The 17,168-nt window shown below is 47.4% G+C and overlaps 2 protein-coding genes across 3 annotated transcripts in view; one reads left to right on the top strand and one right to left on the bottom strand.

Moving 5' to 3' along the window:
- The window catches only part of rtcb (RNA 2',3'-cyclic phosphate and 5'-OH ligase), a 29,647-nt gene extending 20,935 nt beyond the window's left edge, over positions 1-8,712 (bottom strand). Inside the window, exons 1-2 of the mRNA XM_082978094.1 lie at positions 8,498-8,712; positions 7,279-7,357 (exon numbers count right to left, since the gene is read on the bottom strand). Of these exons, the coding sequence (XP_082834220.1) occupies positions 7,279-7,357; positions 8,498-8,590 (172 nt within the window). The 5' untranslated portion in view covers positions 8,591-8,712. The remainder of the gene's footprint in view (positions 1-7,278; positions 7,358-8,497) is intronic.
- Positions 8,713-9,060: 348 nt separating this feature from the next.
- fbxo7 (F-box protein 7) overlaps positions 9,061-17,168 on the top strand; it is a 28,239-nt gene continuing 20,131 nt past the window's right edge. The window contains exons 1-5 of one of the 2 annotated variants that reach the window (XM_082978095.1): positions 9,061-9,288; positions 10,263-10,385; positions 11,985-12,228; positions 14,484-14,699; positions 14,986-15,130. In XM_082978095.1, the coding sequence (XP_082834221.1) occupies positions 10,264-10,385; positions 11,985-12,228; positions 14,484-14,699; positions 14,986-15,130 (727 nt within the window). In that variant the 5' untranslated portion in view covers positions 9,061-9,288; position 10,263. Of the gene's footprint in view, positions 9,289-10,184; positions 10,386-11,984; positions 12,229-14,483; positions 14,700-14,985; positions 15,131-17,168 lie in introns of both variants that reach the window. The other variant, XM_082978096.1, reaches the window with a different exon arrangement.

The following is a 17,168-nucleotide window of genomic DNA, read 5'->3' as shown; positions in this document are numbered from 1 at the left end:
ACAACACCAGTCAAATCAACAGGGGAGAAACCCACCAGAACCTGACGACAATATAACACAACACCAGTCAAATCAACAGGGAGAAACCCACCAGAACCTGACGACAATATAACACAACACCAGTCAAATCAACAGGGGGGAAACCCACCAGAACCTGAAGACAATATAACACAACACCAGTCAAATCAACAGGGAGAAACCCACCAGAACCTGAAGACAATATAACACAACACCAGTCAAATCAACAGGGGGGGAAACCCACCAGAACCTGAAGACAATATAACACAACACCAGTCAAATCAACAGGGGGGGAAACCCACCAGAACCTGAAGACAATATAACACAACACCAGTCAAATCAACAGGGGGGGAAACCCACCAGAACCTGAAGACAATATAACACAACACCAGTCAAATCAACAGGGAGAAACCCACCAGAACCTGACGACAATATAACACAACACCAGTCAAATCAACAGGGGGAGAAACCCACCAGAACCTGACGACAATATAACACAACACCAGTCAAATCAACAGGGGGGGAAACCCACCAGAACCTGAAGACAATATAACACAACACCAGTCAAATCAACAGGGGGGGAAACCCACCAGAACCTGAAGACAATATAACACAACACCAGTCAAATCAACAGGGGGGGAAACCCACCAGAACCTGACGACAATATAACACAACACCAGTCAAATCAACAGGGGGAGAAACCCACCAGAACCTGACGACAATATAACACAACACCAGTCAAATCAACAGGGGGGGAAACCCACCAGAACCTGAAGACAATATAACACAACACCAGTCAAATCAACAGGGAGAAACCCACCAGAACCTGAAGACAATATAACACAACACCAGTCAAATCAACAGGGGGGAAACCCACCAGAACCTGACGACAATATAACACAACACCAGTCAAATCAACAGGGGGGAAACCCACCAGAACCTGACGACAATATAACACAACACCAGTCAAATCAACAGGGGGAAACCCACCAGAACCTGAAGACAATATAACACAACACCAGTCAAATCAACAGGGGGGGAAACCCACCAGAACCTGAAGACAATATAACACAACACCAGTCAAATCAACAGGGAGAAACCCACCAGAACCTGAAGACAATATAACACAACACCAGTCAAATCAACAGGGGGGGAAACCCACCAGAACCTGAAGACAATATAACACAACACCAGTCAAATCAACAGGGAGAAACCCACCAGAACCTGACGACAATATAACACAACACCAGTCAAATCAACAGGGGGGAAACCCACCAGAACCTGACGACAATATAACACAACACCAGTCAAATCAACAGGGGGGGAAACCCACCAGAACCTGACGACAATATAACACAACACCAGTCAAATCAACAGGGGGGGAAACCCACCAGAACCTGAAGACAATATAACACAACACCAGTCAAATCAACAGGGGGGGAAACCCACCAGAACCTGACGACAATATAACACAACACCAGTCAAATCAACAGGGGGGGAAACCCACCAGAACCTGACGACAATATAACACAACACCAGTCAAATCAACAGGGAGAAACCCACCAGAACCTGACGACAATATAACACAACACCAGTCAAATCAACAGGGGGAGAAACCCACCAGAACCTGAAGACAATATAACACAACACCAGTCAAATCAACAGGGAGAAACCCACCAGAACCTGACGACAATATAACACAACACCAGTCAAATCAACAGGGAGAAACCCACCAGAACCTGACGACAATATAACACAACACCAGTCAAATCAACAGGGAGAAACCCACCAGAACCTGACGACAATATAACACAACACCAGTCAAATCAACAGGGGGGAAACCCACCAGAACCTGACGACAATATAACACAACACCAGTCAAATCAACAGGGGGGGAAACCCACCAGAACCTGAAGACAATATAACACAACACCAGTCAAATCAACAGGGGGGGAAACCCACCAGAACCTGAAGACAATATAACACAACACCAGTCAAATCAACAGGGAGAAACCCACCAGAACCTGACGACAATATAACACAACACCAGTCAAATCAACAGGGAGAAACCCACCAGAACCTGAAGACAATATAACACAACACCAGTCAAATCAACAGGGGGAGAAACCCACCAGAACCTGAAGACAATATAACACAACACCAGTCAAATCAACAGGGGGGAAACCCACCAGAACCTGACGACAATATAACACAACACCAGTCAAATCAACAGGGGGAGAAACCCACCAGAACCTGACGACAATATAACACAACACCAGTCAAATCAACAGGGGGGGAAACCCACCAGAACCTGACGACAATATAACACAACACCAGTCAAATCAACAGGGGGGAAACCCACCAGAACCTGACGACAATATAACACAACACCAGTCAAATCAACAGGGGGAGAAACCCACCAGAACCTGACGACAATATAACACAACACCAGTCAAATCAACAGGGGGAGAAACCCACCAGAACCTGACGACAATATAACACAACACCAGTCAAATCAACAGGGGGGAAACCCACCAGAACCTGAAGACAATATAACACAACACCAGTCAAATCAACAGGGGGGGAAACCCACCAGAACCTGAAGACAATATAACACAACACCAGTCAAATCAACAGGGAGAAACCCACCAGAACCTGAAGACAATATAACACAACACCAGTCAAATCAACAGGGGGAGAAACCCACCAGAACCTGACGACAATATAACACAACACCAGTCAAATCAACAGGGGAGAAACCCACCAGAACCTGACGACAATATAACACAACACCAGTCAAATCAACAGGGGGGGAAACCCACCAGAACCTGACGACAATATAACACAACACCAGTCAAATCAACAGGGGGGGAAACCCACCAGAACCTGACGACAATATAACACAACACCAGTCAAATCAACAGGGAGAAACCCACCAGAACCTGACGACAATATAACACAACACCAGTCAAATCAACAGGGGGGAAACCCACCAGAACCTGAAGACAATATAACACAACACCAGTCAAATCAACAGGGAGAAACCCACCAGAACCTGACGACAATATAACACAACACCAGTCAAATCAACAGGGGGGAAACCCACCAGAACCTGACGACAATATAACACAACACCAGTCAAATCAACAGGGGGGGAAACCCACCAGAACCTGACGACAATATAACACAACACCAGTCAAATCAACAGGGGGGAAACCCACCAGAACCTGAAGACAATATAACACAACACCAGTCAAATCAACAGGGGGGAAACCCACCAGAACCTGAAGACAATATAACACAACACCAGTCAAATCAACAGGGGGAGAAACCCACCAGAACCTGAAGACAATATAACACAACACCAGTCAAATCAACAGGGGGGAAACCCACCAGAACCTGACGACAATATAACACAACACCAGTCAAATCAACAGGGAGAAACCCACCAGAACCTGAAGACAATATAACACAACACCAGTCAAATCAACAGGGAGAAACCCACCAGAACCTGAAGACAATATAACACAACACCAGTCAAATCAACAGGGGGAGAAACCCACCAGAACCTGAAGACAATATAACACAACACCAGTCAAATCAACAGGGGGGGAAACCCACCAGAACCTGACGACAATATAACACAACACCAGTCAAATCAACAGGGGGGGAAACCCACCAGAACCTGAAGACAATATAACACAACACCAGTCAAATCAACAGGGGGGGAAACCCACCAGAACCTGAAGACAATATAACACAACACCAGTCAAATCAACAGGGGAGAAACCCACCAGAACCTGAAGACAATATAACACAACACCAGTCAAATCAACAGGGGGAGAAACCCACCAGAACCTGACGCCAATATAACACAACACCAGTCAAATCAACAGGGGGGGAAACCCACCAGAACCTGACGACAATATAACACAACACCAGTCAAATCAACAGGGGGGAAACCCACCAGAACCTGACGACAATATAACACAACACCAGTCAAATCAACAGGGGGAGAAACCCACCAGAACCTGACGACAATATAACACAACACCAGTCAAATCAACAGGGGGGGAAACCCACCAGAACCTGACGACAATATAACACAACACCAGTCAAATCAACAGGGAGAAACCCACCAGAACCTGAAGACAATATAACACAACACCAGTCAAATCAACAGGGAGAAACCCACCAGAACCTGAAGACAATATAACACAACACCAGTCAAATCAACAGGGGGGAAACCCACCAGAACCTGACGACAATATAACACAACACCAGTCAAATCAACAGGGAGAAACCCACCAGAACCTGAAGACAATATAACACAACACCAGTCAAATCAACAGGGGGAGAAACCCACCAGAACCTGACGACAATATAACACAACACCAGTCAAATCAACAGGGGGGAAACCCACCAGAACCTGACGACAATATAACACAACACCAGTCAAATCAACAGGGGGGGAAACCCACCAGAACCTGACGACAATATAACACAACACCAGTCAAATCAACAGGGGGGGAAACCCACCAGAACCTGAAGACAATATAACACAACACCAGTCAAATCAACAGGGGGGGAAACCCACCAGAACCTGACGACAATATAACACAACACCAGTCAAATCAACAGGGGGGGAAACCCACCAGAACCTGACGACAATATAACACAACACCAGTCAAATCAACAGGGGGGGAAACCCACCAGAACCTGACGACAATATAACACAACACCAGTCAAATCAACAGGGGGGGAAACCCACCAGAACCTGAAGACAATATAACACAACACCAGTCAAATCAACAGGGGGGGAAACCCACCAGAACCTGACGACAATATAACACAACACCAGTCAAATCAACAGGGGGGAAACCCACCAGAACCTGAAGACAATATAACACAACACCAGTCAAATCAACAGGGAGAAACCCACCAGAACCTGAAGACAATATAACACAACACCAGTCAAATCAACAGGGGGGGAAACCCACCAGAACCTGACGACAATATAACACAACACCAGTCAAATCAACAGGGGGAGAAACCCACCAGAACCTGACGACAATATAACACAACACCAGTCAAATCAACAGGGGGGGAAACCCACCAGAACCTGACGACAATATAACACAACACCAGTCAAATCAACAGGGGGAGAAACCCACCAGAACCTGAAGACAATATAACACAACACCAGTCAAATCAACAGGGAGAAACCCACCAGAACCTGACGACAATATAACACAACACCAGTCAAATCAACAGGGGGGGAAACCCACCAGAACCTGACGACAATATAACACAACACCAGTCAAATCAACAGGGGGGGAAACCCACCAGAACCTGACGACAATATAACACAACACCAGTCAAATCAACAGGGGGGGAAACCCACCAGAACCTGACGACAATATAACACAACACCAGTCAAATCAACAGGGGGAGAAACCCACCAGAACCTGACGACAATATAACACAACACCAGTCAAATCAACAGGGGGGGAAACCCACCAGAACCTGACGACAATATAACACAACACCAGTCAAATCAACAGGGGGGGAAACCCACCAGAACCTGAAGACAATATAACACAACACCAGTCAAATCAACAGGGGGGAAACCCACCAGAACCTGAAGACAATATAACACAACACCAGTCAAATCAACAGGGGGGGAAACCCACCAGAACCTGAAGACAATATAACACAACACCAGTCAAATCAACAGGGGGAGAAACCCACCAGAACCTGAAGACAATATAACACAACACCAGTCAAATCAACAGGGGGGGAAACCCACCAGAACCTGACGACAATATAACACAACACCAGTCAAATCAACAGGGAGAAACCCACCAGAACCTGAAGACAATATAACACAACACCAGTCAAATCAACAGGGGGGAAACCCACCAGAACCTGAAGACAATATAACACAACACCAGTCAAATCAACAGGGGGGGAAACCCACCAGAACCTGAAGACAATATAACACAACACCAGTCAAATCAACAGGGGGAGAAACCCACCAGAACCTGAAGACAATATAACACAACACCAGTCAAATCAACAGGGAGAAACCCACCAGAACCTGACGACAATATAACACAACACCAGTCAAATCAACAGGGAGAGAAACCCACCAGAACCTGAAGACAATATAACACAACACCAGTCAAATCAACAGGGGGGGAAACCCACCAGAACCTGACGACAATATAACACAACACCAGTCAAATCAACGGGGGGGGAAACCCACCAGAACCTGACGACAATATAACACAACACCAGTCAAATCAACAGGGGGGAAACCCACCAGAACCTGAAGACAATATAACACAACACCAGTCAAATCAACAGGGGGGGAAACCCACCAGAACCTGACGACAATATAACACAACACCAGTCAAATCAACAGGGGGGGAAACCCACCAGAACCTGACGACAATATAACACAACACCAGTCAAATCAACAGGGGGGGAAACCCACCAGAACCTGAAGACAATATAACACAACACCAGTCAAATCAACAGGGGGGGAAACCCACCAGAACCTGACGACAATATAACACAACACCAGTCAAATCAACAGGGAGAAACCCACCAGAACCTGACGACAATATAACACAACACCAGTCAAATCAACAGGGAGAAACCCACCAGAACCTGAAGACAATATAACACAACACCAGTCAAATCAACAGGGGGAAACCCACCAGAACCTGAAGACAATATAACACAACACCAGTCAAATCAACAGGGGGGGAAACCCACCAGAACCTGACGACAATATAACACAACACCAGTCAAATCAACAGGGGGGGAAACCCACCAGAACCTGAAGACAATATAACACAACACCAGTCAAATCAACAGGGAGAAACCCACCAGAACCTGACGACAATATAACACAACACCAGTCAAATCAACAGGGAGAAACCCACCAGAACCTGAAGACAATATAACACAACACCAGTCAAATCAACAGGGGGAGAAACCCACCAGAACCTGAAGACAATATAACACAACACCAGTCAAATCAACAGGGGGAGAAACCCACCAGAACCTGAAGACAATATAACACAACACCAGTCAAATCAACAGGGGGGGGAAACCCACCAGAACCTGACGACAATATAACACAACACCAGTCAAATCAACGGGGGGGAAACAATACAGGAGAGGGCTTGTCTGTTATTAACACGGCATCATCATGTTGTTGTTGTTGTTATTGTTGTTGTTGTTGTTTACCTCCTCCTTTACACGCGTTACGCAGCTCCTCAAACATCAGCTTCTCCAGGGACTCGTTGACGTAAAACACTCCTTCCACCTGGAATGAAACGATGATTAAACTATATATATACTATAATACAGGAGTGGGCTTGTCTGTTGAAGTAAAACACTCCTTCCACCTGGAATGAAACGGTGATTAAACTAACTATATGTATATATATATATATATATATATATATACTATAATACAGGAGTGGGCTTGTCTGTTGAAGTAAAACACTCCTTCCACCTGGAATGAAACGATGATTAAACTAACTATATGTATATATATATATATATATATATATATATATATATATATATATATATATATATATATACTATAATACAGGAGTGGGCTTGTCTGTTGAAGTAAAACACTCCTTCCACCTGGAATGAAACGGTGATTAAACTAACTATATGTATATATATATATACTATAATACAGGAGTGGGCTTGTCTGTTGAAGTAAAACACTCCTTCCACCTGGAATGAAACGGTGATTAAACTAACTATATGTATATATATACTATAATACAGGAGTGGGCTTGTCTGTTGAAGTAAAACACTCCTTCCACCTGGAATGAAACGGTGATTAAACTAACTATATGTATATATATATATACTATAATACAGGAGTGGGCTTGTCTGTTGAAGTAAAACACTCCTTCCACCTGGAATGAAACGGTGATTAAACTAACTATATGTATATATATACTATAATACAGGAGTGGGCTTGTCTGTTGAAGTAAAACACTCCTTCCACCTGGAATGAAACGGTGATTAAACTAACTATATGTATATATATATATATACTATAATACAGGAGTGGGCTTGTCTGTTGAAGTAAAACACTCCTTCCACCTGGAATGAAACGGTGATTAAACTAACTATATGTATATATATATATATATATATACTATAATACAGGAGTGGGCTTGTCTGTTGAAGTAAAACACTCCTTCCACCTGGAATGAAACGGGGAAGGATTTGATCAGCTGTCTAGTCCCATACTCCACATTAGGTTAACTAGTTAACTAGTTAATGTAGTTACTATGCTCTTACACCTTCTCTACATACAAAAAGACAAGAGAAACAACGACAGAGTCAAGCTGGATAGTAGCGAGCCACGTCTGAAGCTAGTAACCTACGGACATGTGTTAAAGTTAATTCATTCCGTATAGTTTAAACCAATCACCTGCATATTCGGGACGAAACCTTTCTTGATTCGCCAGCAGTTCTTGTCAATCTTGTCCAAATATTGTAACTCGTCATTGTACGATCGACTCATGATTATGATTATTATCTAGCTGGCTGGCTGTTTAATAATAATTTGACTTGTATTTCAGCGGTGTCTGATTCTGTCCTGAACCAACAGACTACGGCGCCTCGCAGACGTCCGGATAAAAACGCGTTTTTCAAAACTGTGATATATGACGCAGCTGGAAATGTTTTTTTTTGTAAATTAATTAATTGCGTTTATTTTTTTGAATGGATTGAAATATTGATCTTAGATAACATCATATTATAGTCGTGCCTACCAAATACATGTTTCCTAATATCCGAGCAACGTTTCATTTTTTGTTTGTTGTTGAATACATTAGTGGTAATTAATTTTTCCTAAATGTGTTTTGTCATTTTTGACTTTCCGTAGTTGAAGTCAGAACTCCTACTCGCTTTCCGTAGTTGAAGTCAGAACTCCTACTCGCTTTCCGTAGTTGAAGTCAGAACTCTACTCGCTTTCCGTAGTTGAAGTCAAAACTCTACTCGCTTTCCGTAGTTGAAGTTAGAACTCCTACTCGCTTTCCGTAGTTGAAGTAAACAAGCTGATATCATTGTTGACCCCATCTAGCTTCTGTCAAAGCCTCTTCTATCTTCTCGTTACCGTGGAAATCTTCAACTCTCTCTACTCTTTAGTCAACATGAAATGTTTGGTGTGAAATGATTAAGGCTTGCAATAAGTTAACAAGAGAAAACAACTAAACTAAAGTAAGCGAAACGCTGCTGGCTAGCTACTAGCTACTAGCTACTAGCTAGCTGCACTTGTACATCTAGGTTTGCATTGTTCTAAGCTAGATAACACCAGAAGTGTGCTGTGCGTAATGAAATATATCTGTATACTGTAGGAATTGCTAGGCCAGTGGACCTGCTATAACGTTAGATCGTTACACCGATGAACGTTTTACCATTTTGCTTTCATAATTCAGTCTTTCTTAATAACACAGTTAGGCAAGAAATGAAAGTGAAAGAATTCCAGCTAGCACTGTATTTCTACTGTAAACAGGTGACTTGGCTTTGCCAAGTGTTTTCTACTTCATTGTGAAAACTGACATCATGTTCAGAAAGTTGGACGCGTTGTGAAAACGTTTTTTTGTTGTTGTTGGAAGATGCCCAGTAATGATTCATGATGAACCAGGGAGAGAAGACCACATTTAAGTGTCTTGGGTCTGAATTATTGAATTTGTGTCCTTAACCTGTCTGATGGTGTTCTGTGTGTTGGTTACCTAACCCTGTCCGTCGGTCTCTATCTCTCTCTCCCCCCCCCGAAAGCATGAAACTGTGTGTGAGGAATAACGAAGCAGACCACTACCTAACCCTGTCCGTCGGTCTCTCTCTCCCCCCCCCCCCAAGCATGAAACTGTGTGTGAGGATAAACAAGCAGACCACTACCTAACCCTGTCCGTCGGTCTCTCTCCCCCCCCCAAGCATGAAACTGTGTGTGAGGATAAACAAGCAGACCACTACCTAACCCTGTCCGTCGGTCTCTATCTCTCTCCCCCCCCCCCCCCCCCCCCCCCCCCAAGCATGAAACTGTGTGTGAGGATAAACAAGCAGACCACTACCTAACCCTGTCCATCGGTCTCTCTCCCCCCCCCCCCCCCAAGCATGAAACTGCGTGTGAGGATAAACAAGCAGACCACTACCTAACCCTGTCCATCGGTCTCTCCCCCCCCCCCCCCAAGCATGAAACTGCGTGTGAGGATAAACAAGCAGACCAGCCGGGTGAAGCTGGAGGGAGAGGAGCCAACTCTGACAGAGCTCAACGTTCAAATCAGAGAGATTCTTCTGCCTTCACATGGACTCAGGTTAGTTAGTCCCTCAGGTTAGTCCCTTAGACCCTCAGGTTAGACCCTCAGGTTAGTCCCTTAGACCCTCAGACCCTCAGGTTAGTCCCTTAGACCCTTAGACCCTCAGGTTAGTCCCTCAGGTTAGTCCCTTAGACCCTCAGGTTAGTCCCTCAGGTTAGTCCCTCAGGTTAGTCCCTCAGGTTAGTTAGTCCCTCAGACCCTCAGGTTAGTCCCTTAGTCCCTCAGGTTAGTCCCTCAGGTTAGTCCCTCAGGTTAGTCCCTCAGGTTAGTTAGTCCCTCAGACCCTCAGGTTAGTTAGTCCCTCAGGTTAGACCCTCAGGTTAGACCCTCAGGTTAGTCCCTCAGGTTAGACCCTCAGGTTAGTTAGCCCTCAGGTTAGACCCTCAGGTTAGTCCCTCAGGTTAGTCCCTCAGGTTAGTTAGTCCCTCAGGTTAGTCCCTCAGATCCCTCAGGTTAGTCCCTCAGGTCCCTCAGGTTAGTCCCTCAGGTTAGACCCTCAGGTTAGTCCCTCAGTCCCTCAGGTAGCCCTCAGTTAGTTAGCCCTCAGGTTAGTCCCTCAGGTTAGTTAGTCCCTCAGGTTAGTCCCTCAGTCCCTCAGGTTAGTCCCTCAGGTTAGTACCCTCAGGTTAGTCCCTTAGGTTAGTCCCTTAGGTTAGTCCCTCAGACCCTCAGGTTAGTCCCTCAGGTTAGTCCCTCAGGTTAGTCCCTCAGGTTAGTCCCTCAGACCCTCAGGTTAGTCCCTCAGGTTAGTCCCTCAGTCCCTCAGGTTAGTCCCTCAGGTTAGTCCCTCAGGTTAGTCCCTCAGGTTAGTCCCTCAGTCCCTCAGGTTAGTCCCTCAGGTTAGTCCCTCAGGTTAGTCCCTCAGGTTAGTCCCTCAGTCCCTCAGGTTAGTCCCTCAGTCCCTCAGGTTAGACCCTCAGGTTAGTCCCTCAGGTTAGTCCCTCAGGTTAGTTAGTCCCTTAGGTTCCTCCACAGCCCAGAGTTCACCTTGTCCCTGAACGGCTCCTAATTGTCCTCTGTCCCTCCACAGCCCAGAGTTCACCTTGTCCCTGAACAGCTCAGATCCTAACTCTCCTCTGTCCCCCCACAGCCCAGACTCAGAGTTCACCTTGTCCCTGAACAGCTCAGATCCTAACTCTCCTCTGTCCCCCCCACAGCCCAGAGTTCACCTTGTCCCTGAACAGCTCAGATCCTAACTCTCCTCTGTCCCCCCACAGCCCAGACTCAGAGTTCACCTTGTCCCTGAACAGCTCAGATCCTAACTCTCCTCTGTCCCCCCACAGCCCAGAGTTCACCTTGTCCCTGAACAGCTCAGATCCTAACTCTCCTCTGTCCCCCCCACAGCCCAGACTCAGAGTTCACCTTGTCCCTGAACGGCTCAGATCCTAACTCTCCTCTGTCCCCCCACAGCCCAGACTCAGAGTTCACCTTGTCCCTGAACGGCTCAGATCCTAACTCTCCTCTGTCCCCCCACAGCCCAGAGTTCACCTTGTCCCTGAACGGCTCAGATCCTAACTCTCCTCTGTCCCCCCACAGCCCAGAGTTCACCTTGTCCCTGAACGGCTCAGATCCTAACTCTCCTCTGTCCCCCCACAGCCCGGACTCTGAGTTCACCTTGTCCCTGAACGGCTCAGATCTTCTCTCTGACTCTGGTCAGACTTTGTCTTCCTGTGGCATCGTCACTGGGGACCTGGTCTGTGTCATCCTGCGTCCAACTGTCGCTGTGCCCTCCGCCGCCTCTACTCCCTCAGCCCGCCAGGCACCCAGCAACAGCAGCAGTAGTAGTAGTAGTACTGGGCTGTACCAAGCTGTACACCCACCAGCCCAACGCTCCAGTGAGGTGAGCCTTCAACTCCTAACCCCATTAGTATATTATATTACAGTAGTGTGTATATATAGTAGTAGTATATTACAATACAAGTATTCAGACCCCTTGACTTTTTCCACATTTTGTTACGTTACAGCCTTATTCTAAAATTGATTCAATTATTTTTTTTCCCCCTTCATCAATCTACACACAATACCCCTTAATGACATCACAATATCCCATAATGACATCACAATAACCCATAATGACATCACAATACCCCATAATGACATCACAATACCCCATAATGACATCACAATAACCCATAATGACATCACAATACCCCATAATGACATCACAATACCCCATAATGACATCACAATAACCCATAATGACATCACAATACCCCATAATGACATCACAATACCCCATAATGACATCACAATAACCCATAATGACATCACAATACCCCATAATGACATCACAATACCCCATAATGACATCACAATAACCCATAATGACATCACAAAACCCCATAATGACATCACAAAACCCCATAATGACATCACAATACCCCATAATGACATCACAAAACCCCATAATGACATCACAATAACCCATAATGACATCATAATACCCCATAATGACGTCACAATAACCCATAATGACAACGTGAAAACAGGTTTTTAGAATTTTTTGCAAATGTATAAAAAAAACATAAGACAGATACCTTATTGACATAAGTATTCAGACGCTTTGCTATGAGACTCGAAATTGAGCTCAGGTGTGTCCTGTTTCCATCCTTGATGTTTCTACAACCTGATTGTAGATCCACCTGTCATAAATTCAATTGACTGGACATGATTTGGAAAGACACACACCTGTCTATATGAGGTTCCACAGTTGACAGTGCATGTCAGAGCAAAAACCAAGCCATGAGGTCGAAGGGATTGTCCGTAGAGCTCCGAGACAGGATTGTGTTGAGGCACAGATCTGGGGAAGGGAACCAAAACACTTCTGCAGCATTGAAGGTCCCCAACAACACAGTGGCCTCCATCATTCTTAAATGGAAGAAGTTTGGAACCACCAAGACTCTTCCTAGAGCTGTCCGCCCGGCCAAACTGAGCAATCGGGGGAGAAGGGCCTTGGCCAGGGAGGTGACCAAGAACCCAATGGTCACTCAGACAGAGCTCCAGAGTTCCTCTGTGGAGATGGGAGAACCTTCCAGAAGGACAACCATCTCTGCAGCACTCCACCAATCAGGCCTTTATGGTAGAGTGGCTGGACGGAAGCCACTCCTCAGTAAAAGGCACATGACAGCCCGCTTGGAGTTTACCAAAAGGCACCTAAAGACTCTCAGACCATGAGAAACAAGATTCTCTGGTCTGATGAAACCAAGATTGAACTCTTTGGCTTGAATGCCAAGCATCACGTCTGGAGGAAACTTGGCGACATCTCAATGGTGAAGCATGGTGGTGGCAGCAGCATGCTGTGGGGATGTTTTTCAGCGACAGGTACTGGAAGACTATTCAGGATCGAGGGAAAGACCTCACACAGCCAAGACAGCGCAGGAGTGGCTTCGGGACAAGTCTCTGAATGTCCTTGAGTGGCCCATCCAGAGCCTGGACTTGAACCCGATCGAACATCTCTGGAGAGACGTGAAAATAGCTGTGCAGCGACGCTCCCCATCCAACCTGACAGAGCTTGAGAGGATCTGCAGAGAAGAATGGGAGAAACTCCCCAAATACAGGTGTGCCAAGCTTGTAGCGTCATACCCAAGAAGACTCAAGGCTGTAATCACTGCCAAAGGTGCTTAAGCAAAGTACTGAATTAAGGGTTAATTAATATTTATGTCAATGTGATATTTCAGCTTTTTTTAAATTTCTTAACCTGTTTTTGTTTTGTCATTATGGGGTATTGTGATGTCATTATGGGGTATTGTGATGTCATTATGGGGTATTGTGATGTCATTATGGGGTATTGTGATGTCATTATGGGGTATTGTGATGTCATTATTGGGTATTGTGTGTAGATTTAAGGGGGGGGGGAAACGATTGAATCAATTTTAGAATAAGGTTGTAACGCAACAAAATGTGGAAAAATTCAAGGGGTCTGAATACTTTCTGAATTCACTGTGTGTGTATATGTATATAAAATGTGTAAATCATTTGATTTTTTGCGGTAATTCAATTGTATTGTGAGTTTTCCTATAACTAATCGGATGCTACGATTGGCTGTCTTCTCAGTATACCAGATAGTCACCGTGGTGATTTGTGTTGTTGATCCAGGCCAGCATGGGGGTGGAGCCTCAACGGGAAGTGGTCAGAGAGGAAGAAGAGGCAGGCCGGTGGGTTTGGGAACCCATGCTGTGTGGGGAAGCAGAAGGAGGGAAGGTACCCCATTCCCTGGAGGTTCTGTACCACCAGGCTCAGAGCAGCAGTACCTGTGATGCCCTGATGGTGGCAGTACACCTCCTGATGGTTGAGACGGGCTTCCTGTGTCAGGTATAAGGCTCTACGGGAGACTGGGGAAATCTCAATTCAATAACTCCTTGCAGCCTCTCTGCTTCCTCCTCAAAACCCATTGGAGGAGAAGTTTCAGGTGGGAGGGACCTCTGGTTTTCTCATCCAATGGGTTTGAGAAAGAGGCGAAGAGAGAGGATGCGAGGAGTATGCTCTCTGGGATTGCATCCCAAATGTCACCCTATTCCCTAAATAGTGCACTACTGTTGACCAGAGCCCTATTCCCTAAATTGTGTGTGCGTGCGTGCGTGTGTGTGCGTGTGTGTAGGGCTCTGAGGGGCGTCCTGGTGAGATGCCAGCTGGGTGGAGGGCACCAGGAGGGCTGTACAGACTGCAGTATGCCCATCCTCTCTGTGACGACAGCCTGGCCATGGTCCTAGCTGTACCCATGGGACCCATTCTGGTTATCAACGGTCAGTCTCACTGTTTCTCAAAGCTGTGGCTGGGTCCCAAATGGGATCCTATTCACTATGTAGTTTATTACTTCTGACCAGGGACTATAGGGGGCCATCTGGAGGGACCATAGGGCTCTATAGGGGGCCATCTGGAAGGGCTATAGGGGCCATCTGGAAGGGCTATAGGGGGCCATCTGGAAGGGCTATAGGGGGCCATCTGGAAGGGCCATAGGGGGCCATCTGGAAGGGCTATAGGGGGCCATCTGGAAGGGCTATAGGGGGCCATCTGGAAGGGCTATAGGGGGCCATCTGGAAGGGCTATAGGGCGCCATCTGGAAGGGCTATAGGGGGCCATCTGGAAGGGCCATAGGGGGCCATCTGGAAGGACCATAGGGCTCTATAGGGGGCCATCTGGAAGGGCTATAGGGGGCCATCTGGAAGGGCCATAGGGGGCCATCTGGAAGGGCTATAGGGGGCCATCTGGAAGGGCTATAGGGGGCCATCTGGAAGGACTATAGGGGGCCATCTGGAAGGGCTATAGGGGGCCATCTGGAAGGGCTATAGGGGGCCATCTGGAAGGGCTATAGGGGGCCATCTGGAAGGGCTATAGGGCTCTATAGGGCGCCATCTGGAAGGGCTATAGGGGGCCATCTGGAAGGGCCATAGGGGGCCATCTGGAAGGGCTATAGGGGGCCATCTGGAAGGGCTATAGGGCGCCATCTGGAAGGGCCATAGGGGGCCATCTGGAAGGGCTATAGGGGGCCATCTGGAAGGGCTATAGGGGGCCATCTGGAAGGGCTATAGGGGGCCATCTGGAAGGACTATAGGGGGCCATCTGGAAGGGCTATAGGGGGCCATCTGGAAGGGCTATAGGGGGCCATCTGGAAGGGCTATAGGGCTCTATAGGGCGCCATCTGGAAGGGCTATAGGGGGCCATCTGGAAGGGCTATAGGGGGCCATCTGGAAGGGCTATAGGGCTCTATAGGGGGCCATCTGGAAGGGCCATAGGGGGCCATCTGGAAGGGCTATAGGGGGCCATCTGGAAGGGCTATAGGGGGCCATCTGGAAGGGCTATAGGGCGCCATCTGGAAGGGCTATAGGGGGCCATCTGGAAGGGCTATAGGGGGCCATCTGGAAGGGCTATAGGGGCCATCTGGAAGGGCTATAGGGGGCCATCTGGAAGGGCCATAGGGGGCCATCTGGAAGGGCTATAGGGGGCCATCTGGAAGGGCTATAGGGGGCCATCTGGAAGGGCTATAGGGGCCATCTGGAAGGACTATAGGGGGCCATCTGGAAGGACTATAGGGGGCCATCTGGAAGGGCTATAGGGGGCCATCTGGAAGGGCTATAGGGCTCTATAGGGCGCCATCTGGAAGGGCTATAGGGGGCCATCTGGAAGGGCTATAGGGGGCCATCTGGAAGGGCCATAGGGGGCCATCTGGAAGGGCTATAGGGGGCCATCTGGAAGGGCTATAGGGGGCCATCTGGAAGGGCTATAGGGGGCCATCTGGAAGGGCTATAGGGGCCATCTGGAAGGGCTATAGGGCTCTATAGGGGGCCATCTGGAAGGGCTATAGGGGGCCATCTGGAAGGGCTATAGGGGGCCATCTGGAAGGGCTATAGGGGGCCATCTGGAAGGACTATAGGGGGCCATCTGGAAGGGCTATAGGGGGCCATCTGGAAGGACTATAGCGGGCCATCTGGAAGGACTATAGGGGGCCATCTGGAAGGACTATAGGGGGCCATCTGGAAGGGCTATAGGGGGCCATCTGGAAGGGCTATAGGGGGCCATCTGGAAGGGCTATAGGGCTCTATAGGGGGCCATCTGGAAGGGCTATAGGGGGCCATCTGGAAGGACTATAGGGGGCCATCTGGAAGGGCTATAGGGGGCCATCTGGAAGGGCCATAGGGGGCCATCTGGAAGGGCTATAGGGGGCCATCTGGAAGGACTATAGGGGGCCATCTGGAAGGGCTATAGGGGGCCATCTGGAAGGGCTATAGGGGCCATCTGGAAGGGCTATAGGGGGCCATCTGGAAGGGCCGTAGGGGGCCATCT

The sequence above is a fragment of the Salmo salar genome, chromosome 07 (assembly GCF_965601325.2).
Source record: "Salmo salar chromosome 07, fSalSal1, whole genome shotgun sequence".
Lineage (NCBI taxonomy): Eukaryota > Metazoa > Chordata > Actinopteri > Salmoniformes > Salmonidae > Salmo > Salmo salar.
The sequence above is the reverse complement of the archived record's forward strand: the minus strand, read 5'-3'. Positions and strand labels throughout refer to the sequence as shown.